The 20,356-nt window shown below is 38.9% G+C and overlaps 2 protein-coding genes across 2 annotated transcripts in view; both read right to left on the bottom strand.

Annotated features, from left to right (window-relative positions):
* polr3b (polymerase (RNA) III (DNA directed) polypeptide B) overlaps positions 1–14,795 on the bottom strand; it is a 36,285-nt gene extending 21,490 nt beyond the window's left edge. The window contains 15 exon segments of the mRNA XM_052097228.1: positions 5,904–5,975; positions 5,977–6,065; positions 6,257–6,341; positions 7,692–7,814; positions 12,115–12,148; positions 12,189–12,260; positions 12,332–12,449; positions 12,607–12,632; positions 12,634–12,688; positions 12,740–12,839; positions 12,975–13,041; positions 13,145–13,206; positions 13,584–13,632; positions 14,115–14,186; positions 14,337–14,795. Of these exon segments, the coding sequence (XP_051953188.1) occupies positions 5,904–5,975; positions 5,977–6,065; positions 6,257–6,341; positions 7,692–7,814; positions 12,115–12,148; positions 12,189–12,260; positions 12,332–12,449; positions 12,607–12,632; positions 12,634–12,688; positions 12,740–12,839; positions 12,975–13,041; positions 13,145–13,206; positions 13,584–13,632; positions 14,115–14,186; positions 14,337–14,374 (1,062 nt within the window). The 5' untranslated portion in view covers positions 14,375–14,795.
* A 109-nt stretch (positions 14,796–14,904) lies between these two features.
* endouc (endonuclease, polyU-specific C) lies at positions 14,905–19,589 on the bottom strand. Its single transcript, XM_052097165.1, has 8 exons — positions 19,423–19,589; positions 18,919–18,978; positions 17,695–17,794; positions 17,476–17,587; positions 16,823–16,944; positions 16,330–16,442; positions 15,611–15,761; positions 14,905–15,523 (listed from the first exon to the last, which is right to left on the bottom strand). The coding sequence occupies exons 1-8, from the start codon at positions 19,431–19,433 to the stop codon at positions 15,263–15,265; spliced, it is 930 nt and encodes a 309-aa protein (XP_051953125.1). The 5' UTR covers positions 19,434–19,589; the 3' UTR covers positions 14,905–15,262.
* Positions 19,590–20,356: the final 767 nt, after the last annotated feature.

Consider the following 20,356-nt stretch of genomic DNA (forward strand, 5'->3'; position numbering starts at 1 on the left):
ACGCACCCCAGAGCCGTTAAATATGAGAGTTGCGAATAGACGGTTGTGACAGTGATCTCGCCGCCGCGCGGTCACGTGATTCGTGTATCTCTCAATAGTTCCAAACAAATTGCATTGCCAATGATTTTAAGCGGGGCAAAGAGCAGCAGCTATTATTGCAGCAATTATCTGTAAATATTGACGCATAATGTACATTGCTCTCCGGGAACCAGCACCTTATCGTGGTGGAGAGGTTTGTGTGCCCTTATGATCCTGAGGGTTGTGTTGTCTGGAGCCATGTGCTCCTGGTAGGGTCTCCCAAGGCAAAGTGGTCTCAGGTGAGGGGCCAGACTAAGAATGGTTCACAAATGACTCATGGATAAAACGGTAAGAGGAGGAGTTACCCTGCCCGGAGGAAGCCCGGGGCCCCCGTCTGGAGCCAGGCCCAGATGGAGGGCTCGTCGTCGAGCGCCTGGTGGCCGGGCTTGTCACGGAGCCCGGCCAGGCACAGCCCGAAGAAGTGACGTGGAACCCCCCTCTACATCCCTTGGGCCCACCACCCATTGGAGGAACCGCAGGAGTCGGGTGCGCTGTCATATGGGCGGCATTGAAGGCCGTGGGCCACGACGGACCAGACCCGGGCAGCAAAGGCTTGCTCTGGGGACATGGAATGTCACCTCACTGGGGGGGAAGGAGCCGGAACTAGTGAGGGAGGTGGAGCGTTACCAGTTGGATCTGGTGGGGCTTACATCGACGCACAGTTTTGGCTCTGGATCCGTACTCCTGGATAGGGGATGGACTCTATTCTTCTCTGGAGTTTCCCAGGGTGTGAGGCGACGGGCGGGTGTGGGGATACTCACGAGTCCCCGGCTGAGCGCCACTACGTTGGAGTTTACCCCGGTGGACGAGAGGGTCGCCTCCCTACGCCTACGGGTTGTGGGGAGAAAACTCTGACCGTTGTCTGTGCATATGCACCGAACAGCAGTTCAGAGTATTCGGCCTTCTTGGAGACCCTGAATGGAGTCCTGAATAGGGCCCCAGTAGGGGACTCCATAGTGATGCTGGGTGACTTCAACGCACACGTGGGAAATGACAGGGACACCTGGAAAGGCGTGATTGGGAGGAACGGCCTCCCTGATCTGAACTCAAGTGGATGTTTGTTATTAGACTTCTGTGCTAGTCATGGTTTATCTATAACAAACACCATGTTCGAACATAAGGATGCTCATAAGTGTACGTGGTACCAGAGCACCCTAGGGCGAAGGTCGATGATCGATTTTGTAATCGTGTCGTCGGATCTGAGGCCATATGTTTTGGACACTCGGGTAAAGAGAGGGGCAGAGCTGTCAACCGATCACCATCTGGTGGTGAGTTGGGTCAGGGGGTGGGGAAAGACTCTGGACAGACCTGGGAAGCCCAAGCGAGTAGTGCGGGTGAACTGGGAACGTTTGGAGGAGATCCCTGTCCGCGAGATCTTCAACTCACACCTCCGGCGGAGCTTTTCAGACATCCCTGCGGAGGTTGGGGACATTGAACCGGAGTGGGCAATGTTCAAAGCTTCCATTGCCGAAGCCGCGGTGGAAAGCTGCTTCCTCAAGGTTTTAGGTGCCGCAAGGGGTGGTAATCCTCGAACACCGTGGTGGACACTGGTGGTCAGGGAAGCCGTCCGACTGAAGAAAGAGGCCTTCCGGGATTTGTTGTCCTGGAGGTCTCCGGAGGCAGTTGCAAGGTACCGACAGGCCCGAAGGGCTGCGGCCTCGGCCGTGAGGGAGGCAAAGCAGTGGGTGTGGGAAAAGTTCGGAGAAGCCATGGAGAAGGACTTTCGGTCCGCACCAAATTGCTTCTGGAAAACCGTCCGCCACCTTAGGAGGGGGAAACGGGGAACCATTCAAGCTGTATACAGCAAAGATGGGACGCTGTTGACCTCAACTGAGGAGGTTATTGGGCGGTGGAAGGAACACTTTGAAGAACTCCTAAATCCCAACACGCCCTCTATGGTAGAGGCAGAGCCGGAGGATGATGGGGGATCAGATTCTATTTCCCTGGGGGAGGTCACTGAGGTAGTCAAACAACTCCGCAGTGGCAAAGCCCTGGGGATTGATGAGATCCGACCAGAAATGCTGAAAGCTTTGGATGTGGAGGGGGTGTCATGGATGACACGCCTCTTCAACATTAGCGTGGAAATCTGGGACAGTGCCTAAGGAGTGGCAGAACGGGGTGGTGGTTCCCCTCTTCAAAAGGGGGATCAGAGAGTGTGTGCCAACTACAGGGGTATCACACTTCTCAGCCTCCCTGGTAAAGTTTACTCCAAGGTGCTGGAGAGGAGGGTTCGGCCGATTGTCGAACCTCAGATTGAAGAGGAACAATGCGGTTTTCGTCCTGGCCGTGGAACGACGGACCAGATCTTTACTCTCGCAAGGATCCTGGAGGGGGCCTGGGAGTATGCCCATCCGGTCTACATGTGTTTTGTGGATCTGGAGAAGGCGTATGACCGGGTCCCCCGGGAGATACTGTGGGAGGTGCTGCGGGAGTACGGGGTGGGGGGATCCCTTCTTAGGGCGATCCAATCCCTGTACGTCCAAAGCCAGAGCTGTGTCCGGGTCCTCGGCACGAAGTCGAGTTCATTCCATGTGGGGGTTGGTCTCCGCCAAGGCTGGACAGGATATCGAGGCGTAGTCGGGGTGGGGAAGGTGTGCGGTTCGGTGGGCTGGGGATCTCATCGCTGCTTTTTGCAGATGATGTTGTCTTCATGTCATCATCGGTCCGTGACCTTCAGCTCTCACTGGATCGCTTGGCAGTCGAGTGTGAAGCAGCTGGGATGAGGATTAGCACCTCTAAATCTGAGGCCATGGTTCTCAGCAGGAAAACGATGGAGTGCGTACTCCAGGTAGGGAATGAGGTTTTGCCCCAAGTGAAGGAGTTCAAGTACCTCGGGGTCTTGTTCACGAGTGAGGGGACAATGGAGCGGGAGGTTGGCCGGAGAATCGGGGCAGCGGGGGCGGTATTGCACTCGCTCTATCGCACCGTTGTCACGAAAAGAGAGCTGAGCCGAAAGGCAAAGCTCTCGATCTACCGGACAATTTTTGTTCCTATCCTCACCTATGGTCATGAAGGTTGGGTCATGACCGAAAGAACTAGGTCGCGAGTACAAGCGGCCGAAATGGGCTTCCTCAGAAGGGTGGCGGGCTTCTCCCTTAGAGATAGGGTGAGGAGCTCAGTCATCCGTGAGGAGCTCGGAGTAGAGCCGCTGCTCCTTTGCGTTGAAAGGAGTCAGTTGAGGTGGTTTGGGCATCTGGTAAGGTTGCCCCCTGGCCGCCTCCCTAGGGAGGTGTTTCAGGCACGTCCAGCTGGGAGGAGGCCTCGGGGAAGACCCAGGACTAGGTGGAGAGATTACATCTCCACACTGGCCTGGGAACGCCTCGGGGTCCCCCAGTCAGAGTTGGTTAATGTGGCTCGGGATAGGGAAGTTTGGGGCCCCCTGCTGGAGCAGCTGCCCCCGCGACCCGACTTCGGATAAGCGGTTGAAGATGGATGGATGGAATGTACATTGCTTATTATGTTGACACTAAAATGACTTGCATATAATAGCATTTTTTTTCTGGGGAGTAGCAGAAACACTGCATTAATACGTTTTTGTGTTTAATTTTGGAGGGAAATTGGCTGCTCCCATAACATAGAATATATATATATATATATATATATATATATATATATATATATATATATATATATATATTCTATGTATGTGTGTGTGTGTGTGTGTGTGTGTGTGTGTGTGTGTGTGTGTGTGTATATATATATATATATATATATATATATATATATTTAATGGCGTTGTGCAGGTTTATGTGAATGTATAACATTAGGATGTTAATAATTATGACCATAGACACTCGAGAAAAATATATACAGTAAATACTGTAAATGTATTATACCTTATGGGAACAGTCCCTTCCCTCCAAAATTAAACACACAAAAAATGTATTCAATTCAAATATATATATATATATATATATATATATATATATATATATATATATATATATATATATATATACACATCTGACTAATTAATGTCATTTTATTAATAGATTGGTGTGCCAAGAGTGACATTAGTCTTCATGTAGACTGAGTTAAGCAAGAGTCCTGTGACAAATTATAATAGGACATTATGGCCATAAAAAATCATAGTACTTGGATACTTAAGTACATTTGTAGGCAAATACTTTTGTACTTTTACTCAAGTGAATGTTTAAAGGCAGCACTTCTACTTTTACTTGATTAATATTTTACCTTGAGTATCTTTACTTTAACTCAAGTACATGGTATGTGTACTTCGTACACCACTGCTTTTTATTGATCAATAGTAGATTTGGAAGAGAAAATTCTGGGGGGAGAGAAGCAGGGCTGGGTGATATGACAATATATATTGTGGCGACGATATAATGTGTTAATCGATAGAGATTTTGCTATATGGTTTATATCGCGATATGTATCCATATGCGCAGCATGGGCTTATCTATCAGTGGGCAGGGCTTCATGTGAAACTGAGAGAATTTAAGAAACATGGACAGTGTTTAATAATAATTTGGTGGCAGCCCTTTAAATTCAATTGCGTTCATCTCGTGTTCGGCATTTCATTAGCGCTTAATATGCTTCTTATCTGACATGCATCTGTGTGTCACGTGAGCGTTATCAAGCGCGCATGAGTCCAGCATGCTTCCTGATATTGACAGGAGAGCACAGAGCGGGATCACATGGGGTACTCAAATAATTTTTGACCCAGGAAAACCCCTGAGAAAAACACCTCCACAGACGAGAACAACTCCCAAACAAGTCAAGAAAATGAAGTGGAGTTTGTTATTAAAACAGGTGTGACATCACAAAACCCAACACAGAGCAGAAAAATAGAATATGCACACTGTGTCACACTACGATAATCACTCGTATATCAATCACAAGCAATTTGTTTTACCTCAAAATGAAGCACGCAAAAGAATATTATGAAAGCCAAAAGATGAACTCTGTATGAATTCAGCAATAATTTATTTTTGCAAGAATTATTTATATTTATTTGATATTCATTTTCTGCAAGAAGTGTTTATTTTTTGTTGTATTATTATTATTATTTTAATAATTTCTTCATTAAAATGTATAATAATATTGGTCAAGAACATAAGAGACTGAAATATGGCATAAAAATTAATTTATTATTATGGTAAGAATGATTTAAAACCAAATTATTTTTTCTTTTACTTTGACTTTATGTCAAGCTCCAAATAAAAGAGAAAATTATGCAAGAGGAAATATTTGAAAGTTTTGAATTCACTGACAGAATTACCTAAAAATAGACATTACAAAAAATTGCTATATCGTGATTTATATCATTATCGTGATATAAAATTACTCATATTGGTCATATCGCACACCCCTATAGGTGAAGGAATGGGACTGGGAAATGATGCAGGCCAGAATCAAACCTGCATCTACAACATGAGCAGCACAGCTCAATATGTCTGGTGCATTATATGTGCTAATTGCACCAGACACATACAAAACACTGTCTGTTGAGTCATTGACTGGCCATCAAGTAATAAAGTAATTTCTTTACAACTTTAATATGCATGATTTCTGCAATTATCAATTTGTGAATCATGAAAATAATGGCATTTTCTTGGGATTATGCCATTACAAATTTTCAAACTTGAACTAACCTTCCATATCATAAAAGATACAAAATTAAAAAAAAAAAAAAAACTTTAAATGACACCAGAAAAATTCTCACTCCGACCTTATACCATAGTGTTCCTGAACATTTATGAGAAAGTTACAAATTTATACATGCTTATGACTATTCAGAATGGTTATATACAGACGCTATCAAACAGGAAATCTTCATTTCAAAGCCAATCAGAACCAGATACCTGGCCAGCCAGCGCCAGACGTTTGTTTCCATAGTAATCTCGATTGTCCACCTTGTTGTCTCCTTGAGCAAGAAATCACTCTATGTACCATCACCACCAGGTAGATACACTCAGCTCGAAAGTTAAATTCTTTCTCATGGGAGACACAACAACATATCATTCCTCTCATAAAGACAAGTCCAACAAACTGCTAACAAACGGTTTATACTCTGATTTCAAATGTCTTTTTGAGGCATATCACAGCATGAAGAAAATAATTAAGGGAATGGAAGATATCAGGTGCCATTAAGGTTGCGAGGAGAACAGACAGTTCATTTTGAGTTTTAGTTCAATTTAGATTGACTTACAGGTACGTGGTGAGTACCTTGGTATCTTGGTTTTCTTAGGGCCGCCCCACATGGGCTGGCACCTTATTTTATTTCCAATGTATTTCAGTGCCTGAAAGGAAAAGGAAAAATGCGCATGCATATACACTCATCAGGTACCACCTTAACTCATCGGGTGTTCCTTAATGATATATTTTGTACCTCAGGTTTCCTCTACCAAATTACAAGATATAAGAAGCAAAATGTGTTTTTTGTGGCCTCCATTAATAAGATTAAACCTATCAAATCAAATTCTTTAATCTGAAGTGACCGAACCAATGCAGGGTTCACTGGCTCTCTAAAGAGGCATCAGAGAATTGAACCCCTCCATTCTCCTCAGACACACACATATACACACACACATATACACACAAGTCAGCTACTTGCTCTGCTAAACAGGTCAAAGGTCACAGCCACTAGGCTTTTCCTTGAGACCACCCACTTTGAGTCACAGAATGATGTGCAAATGACAACTACCGACTACTAGATGTTTCCAAGTAATTTAGTTAGAAATTCAAACATCTTGCTTTGTTGTGATATGTGCTGGGCTGAACTCCACTGCAGAGATCAGGGCAAAACTTCAAGTAAAAGCAGCACATAGACTCAAAATGTTTCTGTAAATGCAATAAACAAGGCTGCCCCTAGTGGCCATAGCATGTCATTTTTCACCTGGCTAAAACTCTTGACCAATTCTCCATCTGTAATAACACATCTTATCTAATTGAGGTCTGCTCTGGTCAATTGTTGCTCACACATAGGCTCATTAGTGGACCTTTGATGAGGCCCACACGAAGTCACTGGCACGCAAACAGGCATTCGAGTCTGCCCAGACACGGGTTGCTAGGACGCAGATATGGTCCTTGCTGACCCTTTGTTAGGTCTTGTGATGAATAATACATCTGAGATTCAGCAAACGGCGTCTCGGGATTTGATAATACTCTGCAAAAACTGATCAAGTGTGTCACTTGGTTTGAAAAAGTTTTTAAGGTTTTAAACAGCAAGTGCTTCATACAGTGGACATCTTTGACAAAAATGTAACCAGATGAATTTGATAACACTTCTAGTGACATTTAAAGGTTAACATTATTGTTTTTAATGCACAGAAGAAAGGCTCCATTTCGTCATTAATAAATATTTATTTGGTAGTTTAGAATTGTGAACAGATACTTTTAATAATTGAATGAAATAAGTCTATTTATAATCAATATTTATCTTCCTCTGTCTGCCATTATGAGATTATATCTACTGAGCTCATCATACTGCATTGTGAAATTACAGTCAATGAAAAAGCAACATATGATGCAGTCTCAAAGAGTGTATCTTAGAAGCAACACATTTTGTTTACATAAAATGCTTTTGAATAAAAAACAGATTTTGAAAAGATACACAATTTAAATGATAGCAGAGATATTAATGGAGGTACCTGAATTTGGGTGAATACTTGGGCCTTCTGACACTCCTCCAAACTGGGGGCAAAAGCAACCATGACATGTTCCTCTGTGCCAATCATCTGAACGATCTCCTGATCACTCTCAACTCCCATTGCCTTAAGGTCAAATTCTGTCATCAGTTACTCCCGCTCATGTCTTTATAAACTATTCAGTGAAAAATAGTTATTTAAAGGATAGTTCACCCAAAAATGAAAATTCTCTCCTCTCATCATTTATTCACCCTCATGCCATCCCAGGTGTGTATGATTTCTTCTGCTGAACACAAAGATTATTAGAATAATATTTCAGCTCTGTTGGTCTATTCAATGTAAGTGGTGGCCAGAACTTTGAAGGTCCAAAAAGCACATAAAGGCAGCATAAATGTAATACAGATGACGCCGGTGGTTTAATCCATGTCTTATAAAGCGATATGATAGGTGTGGGTGAGAAACAAATCAATATTTAAGTTCTTTTTTTACAATAAATCTCCACATTCATTTTCTTTTGTTGTTTTTGGTGACTCGCATTCTTCATGCATATTACCACCCACAAAGAAGGGAGGAGAACTTAAAGTAAAAAATACTTAAATATTGATCTGTTCGACCATTCACTTGTATTGTATGGACCTACAGAGCTGAAATATTTTTTGTGTTAAGCAGAAGCAAGAAAGTCATACACATCTGGGATGGCATGAGGGTGAGTAAAAAATTTGAGAATTATAATTTTTGGGTGAACTAACCCTTTAAAGCAGAATGTACAAGCTGCTCTATTCCATACAATAAATGTGAATGCTGACCACAGCTAATACGCAAGATTTCAAAGGCAGGATATTTTGTGTGAATAATGACTCAAATTTAAGTCCGTTCCTTGCAAAAAAGCTATCATGCGGCTTCAGAATATACTTGAAATATAATGCATGAATTGTAAAATTTACTTTTTTGTTAATTTTGGAGCTTGACAGCCCTGGTCCCATTCCACTATAACTGTATGGAATGGAGCAGTGTAAACATTCCTCAAATATTCTCCCTTTGCCTTCCGCAGAAGAAAGTCATACGGGTTTAAAGCAACATGATGGTAAGTAATGATGACAATTTACATTTTTGGATGAACTATCCCTGGAATTTATATAAAAAGTATTTAAGTTATACAAGAAACGCACTTCGCAAATTTAAAGCCAAGAGACCTTCACATGCACGGTTGAAGTCAGAAGTTTACATACACATTAGAATAATAGTACAGAGAATAATTTATTATTGTATCGCATTCCCAGTGGGTCAGACGTTTACATACACTTTGTTAGTATTTGGTAGCTTTGCCTTTAAATTGTTTATATTGGGTCAAATATTTTGTGTAGCCTTCCACAAGCTTCTCACAATAAGTTGCTGTAATTTTGGCCCATTCCTCCAGACAGAACTGGTGTAACTGAGTCAGGTTTGTAGGCCTCCTTGCTTGCACATGCCTTTTCAGTTCTGCCCACAAATTTAAATCGGATTGAGGTCAGAGCATTGTGATCGCCACTCCAATACTAGGGCTGCAACTAACAATTATTTTGATAATCGATTAATCTAACGATTATTAGAACGATTATTTGACTACTTTGACTATCACTATAACTCTTTATATATTATTCAGCTTGTGCCCTGACTTAAAAGGTTGTATTAAACATGCTTACTAACAATAAAGACAAAATCATCTTTTAAAAATATCTCTAAATGACATTCACAGAATTAAAGGGGGAAAAAAAAATACTTTTTATTAAGTTTAATTCGGTAAAGAAATTCACTGCAAAAAAAAAGATTATTTTTGTCTTGTTTTCCATTTAAAAATGTCTAAAAATCCTTAAAACAAGATACATTTAATTGAGAAACAACATATAAGATACTTTGAGAGAATGTATCTTAAATATAAGTGTATTTTTCACTTGGTTATACTACTGCGAATGCAATAAAGACTAAATATACTTCAATTCAAGATCTCTAAAAGCAAGTCTAAATATTTTTCTACTTCCATATTATTTGAACTTTAATGAAGCTATAATGCATTAAACATAACTGTATTTAAGATGTAATGTAGATGTTTAAAGTGATCTCATGTTACATTAAATTAGAACAACAAATATTTTTGTCTAAAAGTTTTATTGTTGACAATGTCAATAACGTTGACTAATCGTTTCAGCCCTATACAATACCTTGACTTTGATGTCCTTAAGCCATTTTGCCACAACTTTGGAGGTATGCTTGGGTCATGGTCCATTTGGAAGACCCATTTGCGACTGAGCTTCAACTTCCTGGCTGATGTCTTGTGATGTTGCTTTAATATATCCACATAGTTTTCCTTCCTCATGTCATCTAATTTGTGGAGTGCGCCAGACCCTCCTGCAGCAAAGCACCCCACAACATGATGCTCTCACCCCCATGCTTCACAGTTGGGAAGGTGTTCTTGAGCTTGCAAGCCTCACCATTTTCCTCCAAACATAACAATGGTCATTATGGCCAAACAGTTACATTTTTGTTTCATCAGACCAGAGGATATTTCTCCAAAAAGTAAGATCTTTGTCCTCATGTGCACTTGCAAACTGTAGTCTGTCTTTTTTTTATGGCAGTTTTGGAGCAGTGACTTCTTCCTTGCTGAGCAGCCTTTCAGGTTATGTCGATATAGGACTCGTTTTACTGTGAATATAGATACTTGTGTACCTGTTTCATCCAGCATCTTCACAAGGACATTTGCTGTTGTTCTGGGACTGTATTTGCACTATTCGCACCAAACTACATTCATCTGTAAGAGACAGAATGCGTCTCCTTTCTGAGCAGTATGATGGCTGCATGGTCCTATGGTGTTTATACTTGTGTACTATTGTTCGTACAGATGAATGTGGTACCTTCAGACATTTGGAAATTGCAAGGATGAACCAGACTTGTGGAGGTATACAATTTTTTTACCTGAGGTCTTGGCTGATTTCCACCATTGAGTTTGAAGGTAGGCCTTAAAATACATCCACAGGTACCCCTCTAAATCAGTACATCTCATATCAGAAACAAATTGTTTACTTGCCTAAAGGCTTGACATCATTTTCTGGAATTTTCCAAGCTGCTTAAAGGCACAGTTAACTTGGTGTAAGGAATTGTGATATAGCCAATTAAAAGTGAAAAAGTCTGTCTGTAAACAATTGTTGAAAAATGACTCATGTCATGCACAAAGTAGATGTCCAAAACGACTTGCCAAAACTATAGCAAATATTAAATCTGTGGAGTGGTTAAAAAATGAGTTTAATTGTATGTAAACTTGTGACTTCAACTGTAGTAAACTTTGTATTCAACACCAAAACAATTTCCAGCGGGTATGACTCTGTTACAGTGGTGAATGTGGAGCCACAGGGCTCTATGACTTTTATTTATGCTAATAGAAGACTGTGGGAACAGGACTGGATGGATAACACTGTTTAAAGGTCTCCACCATTTGGCACTGCTGCCATGTTGCAAGGAAATCCAGGAGGAATGCGCTCTGGATCCACAAGTGCAAAGCAAACAAGCTCAACTGCCAATTTACTCTGTATCCTTTTCCTAAACTAATCACACCCATACGTTAAGAGAGGGCCTAGGATGAGGGAATTAGGGGTAACATAGTACGAGCAGATTCTCTGTTCTGAGCACTAATTAAATATCTGTTTCTAACAGTTGACACTCCAGACTGAAGATGAAATATTAACTTAAGAATTTACATTTGTAGAAAAATTAATGAAAATTAAGAATGGTCCATTTCAGATAACAAATGCATTATCAAAACTTAAATTGCATAGTAAAGAATTACATACAAATAAGTCATTACATAGCTCAAATTTGACAAAATATCTAAAAAATGACAGTTCTGGATGCTAATTGGTCTTTCCAGCTGTGCAAAAAACATAATATAGTTACACCCAAAACACAAAACATGTTCACCACCAAGCAACAGTATATAATACATGTTGACCCATAGAGGCTTTTAACTATTTACCTTAGTTCACACATTAGGGTGTATGACTTCTATGGAAATGTGCTTAAGAAAATAACGTTTTAACATAATTTTGTGTCTCTAATATTTGTTTTATGTAGTAATCATTTTATCAAAGCAATAAGACTATGAATAAATAATTGAGGCATTTCATTCATTATTGCTTGATTAAATGTTTCATTAAAAAATAAGTACAATCAACTAGTTTCAATTCTAATAAAGCCTAGCAAATAAGGATTGCTGGTTTAAAGCTAAAGTGCCATGAAATGTTCTCACTGTCACTGTGCGCCACCTACTGGTTAAGCACAGACTGTGTCCTCATTGCTAAATACAGAACTGTGCCATGAGCTAATCATGAATGCAAACATTTCTCAAATAGTACAATAAGGGTTTAATACCATTCAAAGTCTTAATACGCTTTCTCACCTTAAATATAATAGCAATGGGTGCGTCTTTAGAGCTACAAACCAGAGACAAAAGAAAGAGAGATGGATGAGGACATGGCTGGAACTTTAAAAGGATAAACTAATGTTTTTTTTTTAATACCCTTATTTTCATTTGTTTGTAAGGTACTTTGAGCTACTTAGATGAAATGTGGTCTAGTTTATAACTATAACTACTACAGAAAAGCCAATTCCAGCACCTGGTGACTGAGGCTCCCACGGCACCCTTGTGATCTTGCTCAACAATGATGCGGATCTTGGACAACTGTTCCTGAATAAGACTGACCTTTTCTTGGCCTTTCACAACGAAATACCCACCTGCTCACTGACTAGCCCATTAACATATGAGGAAAACATACGCTGTGCCCTGATCCCACTCAGCTGAGCTATAGGTTAAATGATCTGCTTGAAACAATGGGACATAATAAACAATCATATGTCACTGAGACATGTCTGAGATGCTGTGATAATCCACCTGGATCTAGGGGGCATTTATTTAGCCATCTGGATCTTTCCTGTCAAGACACAATTGGAGCTTTGCAGAATTATTGGCATCCAAACAAAAAAAGAAGAAGAAGAAGAAGAATAGATAGGTGTCTTTATTTGAATTCCTGAGGAAAGGGCATTTCGAATCATTCTCTGGCTGCCTTCTGTGTATTCAATGTCCACAGTGATGAGAGCAGAATATGTCATGTCTCTCGGATGACACTAGAGTTATTAAACATGACAATGAACAAAGAGCACTGTCAGGACCCAGTTTCACTTTTTTCTTCTTTCAGTGGACTTACAATTTTGCATTAAAATGAAATAGAATCACAGCAGCCATTAGGCCACAGAGTTTACCTCATGTGGTGGCACATTAAAGCTTTCTTCAACCTCAGGCATGCCAATGTAGATATCGAGGTATTTAGGGATGGATGATACATAACAGGTGACCAAATGTATAAAAAGTATACATTACTTAGGATTTTATATAATTAAATAGTCTATTTAAACATCAGCATCCTCACTTCACGTACCACATCAGGTCAGCATTTCTTGTTATCTTCTCATTAGCCTTCATTATCTTTTTTATCTGGAAGTATTACCAGACATTAGGGTTAATCTACAAAAGCATTTTGCCCATGTCCTTTTGTATAGTGGTACAAAAAAATTCAGCTGTGACGGAAACCACAAAGTACGGTAAGTGTATTCCATGCAAAAATTTGCAAAAAGCTGTTCAATATAACGCGTTACCAATCTTTAAAGAGACAGTTCACCCAAAAATGAAAATTCTTGAAAAAATTCACTTGCATGAGGACTTCAGAGCTGAAATATTGTTCTAAAAATCATTGTTTGTGTTCTGCATAAGAAAGAAAGTCATACACATCTGGGATGGCATGAGGGTGAGTAAATGATGAGAGAATTTTCATTTTTGGGTGAACTGTCTCTTTAATTACAAATTCTACAAACTTCTACATTGATGAAGTAATGGAAGGAATCAATGTGCTGCTTTACTAACCTTTAACCTAGAAAAGTAATATTTAAATCAATATTATGAATATTAAATTTTAGTCTGCAAATTCACTAAAGCAACTTTCGTTTTAGTGGACGACAAGATTGAATAGTATGCATGAAAAGATATAAGAGCATATGGGTAGTTTTTTTTGTGTCCAATTGCACGTGAAAGATAATACATAAAAGGTTGTAGCATGCGTGGCTCACTTATTCTTTGTTTTTTTCTATTCTATACGTATGAGTGAAAGTCTATTTCTTTTTTGCTGTTCACATAATAGTCTTGTGTTGAGGGGGGAAAAAAGTCAAAATATGTATTCTTTCAACTTATTAATAAGTTTAAAAACACGGCCTGTATAATTATTATTAGCAAATGCTGTTTAAAGTAGTTTTAGATCCATGTCATACTGCAGTCATTGCTTAAACATATACGTTCAACTATTCAAGAGCTGTTGACAGATCATTCATGTATTTATTTATCATTATGACAATTTGCATTTTACCTTCAAAAAGGCTGGAAGCAACTTCAACTTTTCCTGCAATACAGACAAGAGAAGTGACCATGCAAAGTCAACATTTGTCCAATAAACATTGCAAGAACATTGATAATGCCATTTACATCTCGATCAAGTGAGGCTCTTTTACAGAGCACGATGACATCACGCACAGCAGTCAGCCATGTCACCATTCACTCATCTCGACAGTGTCAACAGCTGCTGAGGAGTCATCTCCCCAAGCTCTTGCAGCATTTCTCAGATCTACTGTGATGCCAGTGAACCGTGGGTGTGAATGATCTCATACAACCTAGCAAACCATTATTCTCCACGCCGATGTTCTGGTCAAAAACACTTTAAACGGAAGTCAGTACTACACGTGAAAGTGTGAGATATAACATGAAAAGCAGACCGGGCAGAAACGCGTGCTGCAGTATTGTTCCGACACCAACGTTAAGTTCTTAAAGGGATAGTTCACCAAAAGTCATCACTGCGGGGCTGTTCAGATCGAACGCGTTCTTGCGCTTAAAAACAGGACGCAGCGCAACAAATACAACAGAACGCAGATGTTTCAAGATGCTTTTTAACAGCTACAATTCTTTTTGACTAACACAGCCTCGAAAAAAATGCATAAATCTTAAAAATAGTATAAAATACTTATTTAGTGTACAAAAGTTAAGAAAAGTTTTAAATGGAGTTTTAGCACATCACACTGCAGTCACTGCTTAAAATGTAATGTCAACTATCCAAAAAGTAAACAGATCAGCAAATAAAGAATTACACAAGTGGATTAAAACCTCTTTAATGTTAAATCTCCTTTTTCCGTAGTCAACTAGATATAACAACGTTTTTTATCAAAATATAAAAAGACATAAAAACATACAGAAAATGACTATAATATGAAATGCAGTTCTTGTGAAAATGTTCAATTTGCATGGCTTTTAAATCTCAGTGTACATGCTTGGGATATTGAAATGAGTACGGCTTGTTAACATGTTATTAGCTAATTGTAACAAAGTAAATCCAAACTTCTAAAATTTCGATTTCTCCCAATATTTAGCAATGTCTACTATTACAAATTACAACACATCTTAAAAATTATCAAAAATAAAAAACATAATTAAAAGCAGCTATGATGTGGATCTATAGGTGCCTGTTGTTGGTGCTCAGCAATTTGGGATAGGCGGTCCCAATAGAGCGACCATGTCTATGAACCACCATCTCCAGCTGGTACTCATCCAGGTTGACCACGGCTATGGTGGTCTTCTCAGTGGACGTGAGGAACAGGATGGTAAAGATGGCCATCTCAAACTCAGGGCTCACACCAATAAAGGCACTTGCAACTGGCTTGACCAAACCATGCCAGCTGAACTGCACATTCAAGACATGATCATCATCATCAGGCTGTGGAAGAAAAACAAGGTCAGATATTCAGTTGATTATGCAATTCTGTACTTATGAAAGTCAAATGATTGGTTCATGAAGGCATACCAGGTCATTGGCTTTGGCTTTGTAGCCCTTGTAATCAAGAAGATCCTGCTTCTCCTGCAGGTAAAACTGGACCCAGTTGTGAAGACCCATGATTTCTCTGCCAAACTTAGTTTCCCCAACAAACACATGCTCAAATCCACTGGAGTCCTCCCTTGTTGAAAGAAAGATATGCATTTTATAAAAAAGTTGAATTACTCTCTTCAGGCAATGAGAATGTGGGGGCAGTAGGCCTAAACTCAACCTCATGCCATCCCAGATGTGTATTACACAACACAAATGAAGATTTTTAGAAGAATATTTCCCTTCTGTAGGTCCTCACAATGCAAGTGAATTGTGGCCAGAACTTTGAAGCTAAAAAAAAGCACATAAAGGCAGCATAAATGTAATCAATATGGCTCCTGTGGTTAAATCCATGTATTCAGAAGTGATATGATAGGTGTGGGTGAGAAACACCGGATTCAATGTCTTTGGCAACCATTCACTTGCATTGTGAGAACCTACAGAGCTTAAATATTCTTCTAAAAATCTTTATTTGTGTTCTGCAGAAGAAAGAAAGTCATATACATCTGGGTGGTTGAACTATTCCTTTAATTGTCTTGAAAATAATGTCACAAGGCAAAAAACAAATAATTTTCTTTTGATTTTGGGGTGAAATGCCAACTGGACATGTGACTCGAGATCGATGGTTATGTGCATGTGAGGGTGTGTTATTCGCTCACCCTCCATTCCTGTCTCTATGGTAGAGGCGGAACCACATGTAGTACAACTGACTCTTAAATTGTCTCAGATCGGAGCGTGATTTTCCCTTTTCAACTAGGTACCTGTGTGCACGCTGGAGCAAAACATGGTAATATTTTGTTACGAGATAAAAACTTGTAGATTTTGACCAAATGTACCCAGAATCAACATTAGCCACACCACAATCTTTTTCCAATTTATTTCTCCTTGTCATGATGTAGCTGCCAAGAACAGGGTGTGGCAGGAGACAACCACAATATTTTGGCTAGCAACAAATAGAGCTGGACAATAGAGCATTTTTTTCAAAGTAAAATATTTAAAGAAACAAGGATAAATAAAATTACACACCACTTTATTTTCAGGTTTTAATTTTGAATTGTTTCAAGAAATCAAGTCCAGAATATGAGACACATTCTAATGTGGGAATAAATATAAGGAGTTATTAAGGATGTCCAGAGGATAATGAATTCATACCTTCATGACTGCTGTCTCTAAGATAGCATCCAGAAAAGAGTTATTTTCTGTCACCTCCTCAGCAGTCACCCTCTCTGCCACACCAGTGGATCGCTCATAGTTATCCAAAAGCTTCATGAAGCCTGTTGAGAAGAGCAAGATCACCATTTAAATCACAGAAGACTAACTATTCATTAAACAATTAAAATTCACATTTATATCGATTACATTATTCTATTTAACCACATACATATATCCAGAATATGTGATGTGAATTAAGAAGACTTACATTCATAATTAGATTGTGCATGTTCAAATGAACATTAAAGATAATAATGTTTCTGGCACAGTGCTGCAACAAGCAACCACATTACAATCATTCCTTTATAAATCAAAAGGAGTGGCTGAACTGAATTTAACAACAACTCAAAATTCCATCAATCGACTTTAAAACTAACTGCCTGTCTCTTTTTCAAAAACATAATTACATTACATAAATTATCTTGGCATGTCTCTGGCAAAGGCATGTTTCAGCACAGCTCCATGCATAAATAAGCTTTTGTGCAAACTGTACACTGAAAGCAGAACTTGACTAGCCCTGTTTGCTTTAGAATATTTTTTATTGGTGCTAGATTTGAACATTTTACATTATTAATAATTAAAAACAAACATACGTGCATAGGTGTTGACCGAGTTCAGTTTAGTCTCATCAACACGGGAGAACAGAGGGGATGAAGCATGATCTATCGCACTTATGCTTCCTTGGGGTATGTAACCAGCCTTGCCCTAAAAGACATTTAAAGAGTTTTAGATTAAATAAGTTTTAGGGATTTACATACTGAAATGATTACTGTGAATGAACAAGGTAGAGGGACATTAGGAAGTCCTGACACCTGTAGTGAGATTTTGTAGTCAGTTCCAGCCTTCAGGCGATTCACATCTAACTTCCAAAGCACATTGAAAATATTGGAAAGCTCCTGGTTGACAGTTTGACTGGGAATTTAGGACAAAAATGTATTTTACAAGATTCATCCACTGATATGCAGTAAAAGAATATGGTAACACTTTACAATAAGTTTTCATTCATTAACATTAGTTAAATGCATTAGGTATCAAGAACTAACAATGGACAACATGTTTTTTTTTACAGCATCTATTAATCTTTGCTAATGTCAGTTAATAAAATGCAATTGTTTATTTTTAATTCATGTTCATACATTTTAAAAGGGATAGTTCGCCCAAAAATGTAAATCCTCTCATCATTTACTCACCCTCATGCCATCCCAGATGTGTATGAATTTCTTTCTTCTACTGAACAGAAATTATGATTTTTAGGAGAATATTTCAGCTCTGTAAGTCCATAGAGTGTAAGTGAATGGTGACCAGAACTTTGAAGCTCTAAAAAGCACATAAAGGAGCATAAAAGTAATCAGTACAACTCCAGTGGTTAAATCCATGTTTTCAGAAAGGATATGATAGGTATGGGTGAGAAACAGATCAATATTTAAGTATTTTTATTCTATCAATCTCTGCTTTCACATTCTACTTGTGTTTTTGCAATTTACATTCTTAGTGTATATTGCCACCTACTGGGCAGGGAGGAGAATTTATAGTAAAAAAAGGACTTATATATTGATCTGTTTCTAACCCACACCTATCATATCACTGCTGAAGACATGGATTTAACCACTGGAGTCGTAGTAATTACTTCTATGCTGCCTTTATGTGCTTTTGGAGCTTCAAAGTTTTGGTCACCATTCACTTGCATTGTATAGACATACATAGCTGAAATATTCTTCTCCAAATATTTGTTTGTGTGCTGCTGAAGAAAGAAAGTCACATCTGAGATGGCATTAGGGCAAGTAAATGAAGAAAGAATTTTAATTTTTGAGTGAACTATCTCTTTAACCAATGTTAACAAATACAACTTTTGATTTGAAAAATTGATTAGTGCATGTTGAAATTAGCATTGACCATTAATGCTGTAAAAGTACTGTTCATTGTTAATTCATGTTAACTACTGTTGTTAACTAATGCCAACAACTGGAACTTAACAATCTTAACCTAAATGTTAAGAATAAGGGTTTATGTAAAGATACATTTGTGAAATAATATACCTTGCTGCATCACTGAAAGTGAACAGTGCCAACAGCATAAGGACGCACCCAAACGCATGTCTACATATACAAAAATAGGAAACATTTTATCAAAACACTGTACATTAAAAAAAAAATATTATATAATGTTAAACAGCTCAGTTCATGTACATGCAAATATAACAATATATGGAAATATAAAGATTTCATTTTCATGTCATTTTTAAATGCGTATTCATTGTTAATCTGCTAAATATGATTATGCTATGACATAATTAAAATTCTGAAGAATTCCAATAGATGACCTGAAAATAAAACATGTCACATAAGCTATACATCATAAAGAATAATAACACACAATACAATACCAACACGTTATTTAAACATCTTGAGTTTTCCGTCATAAAGATCACCATTTTAAACTTAATGACCTTTGGTCAAATAAACATTCTTCTTTTAAAATGCTCGTTAAACACATAGCCTACTGTATTTGCTAAATATTGCATAAACAAGTTTTCCACATACCCCTTGTTCATGGTTTTCCGTATTATGCTCGTGCACAGATGAACATGAGCTATTTGTGAAGTTTTTCCTTAGTTGAAGGAGTGAATGGCCCCAGGCGATGCTCTCACGCCTGAATACACCCAAATACTTTTACGGAGTACTGAGTTTACTGATACTTTTACCAAGTAGGTAGAGTGGCAAATGCATTGAAAAGGAGATCTTGAATAGGCGGTGCTTAGAAGCCAAAAGATTCTCGCTAATTGGTCTATAGTAATGTTTGAAATCATCTTTATCCATTTTAACTCATTGCATTGTATTTTCTATTTACTAGCTATTTAAGGTTATGAATACCATTATTGGGGCGTAAACAATGGTCTATACCGCTGCTGAAGCTGCACATATCAGTACGCTGAACCAAAGTCTTTCTAGCAAGTCAGTCCTCTGACGGCCATATTTGGAACGCTGTTTCCAATCATGTCAGTGCAGCTACTTGAATGGAGAAAGACCTAAATCTCCAAAACGTTGGTCAAGATTACGATCAAAGAGCAATAAAATCTGACAATACTGGTATCACAAATTGTGATTCTTTACCTCATATTACGGCAAAAAAAAAAAAAAGAAAAAAAGGGGCATTCGCGTTCTCGAGTTGATTGACAGGAATTGTCATATCACAACAGTATTGTAACTATCGTTCAAAAAGGTGATTGGCTCTTTTAACCGTAAGGCGGTATTTCCTTTCTACATCCGTTGACCGTTGGGCGTTATAGCTTCTTGGTTGAGCGTTCAAATTTCGCCCATTCATTATATAGAAGTGGCCCGTCTCTGCTAAACACTCTCTGGCTAGACCTCGTTCTCATGTGTTACATGTATCTTTTTACTGCGCTACTCAGGATGGACCACAGTCGTTTGTGATAATTTGATAATTAGGCATTAATCGAATAATTTTGTAGCGATT

Source organism: Xyrauchen texanus, chromosome 29, assembly GCF_025860055.1.
Source record: "Xyrauchen texanus isolate HMW12.3.18 chromosome 29, RBS_HiC_50CHRs, whole genome shotgun sequence".
In the NCBI taxonomy this organism is placed as follows: Eukaryota; Metazoa; Chordata; class Actinopteri; order Cypriniformes; family Catostomidae; genus Xyrauchen; species Xyrauchen texanus.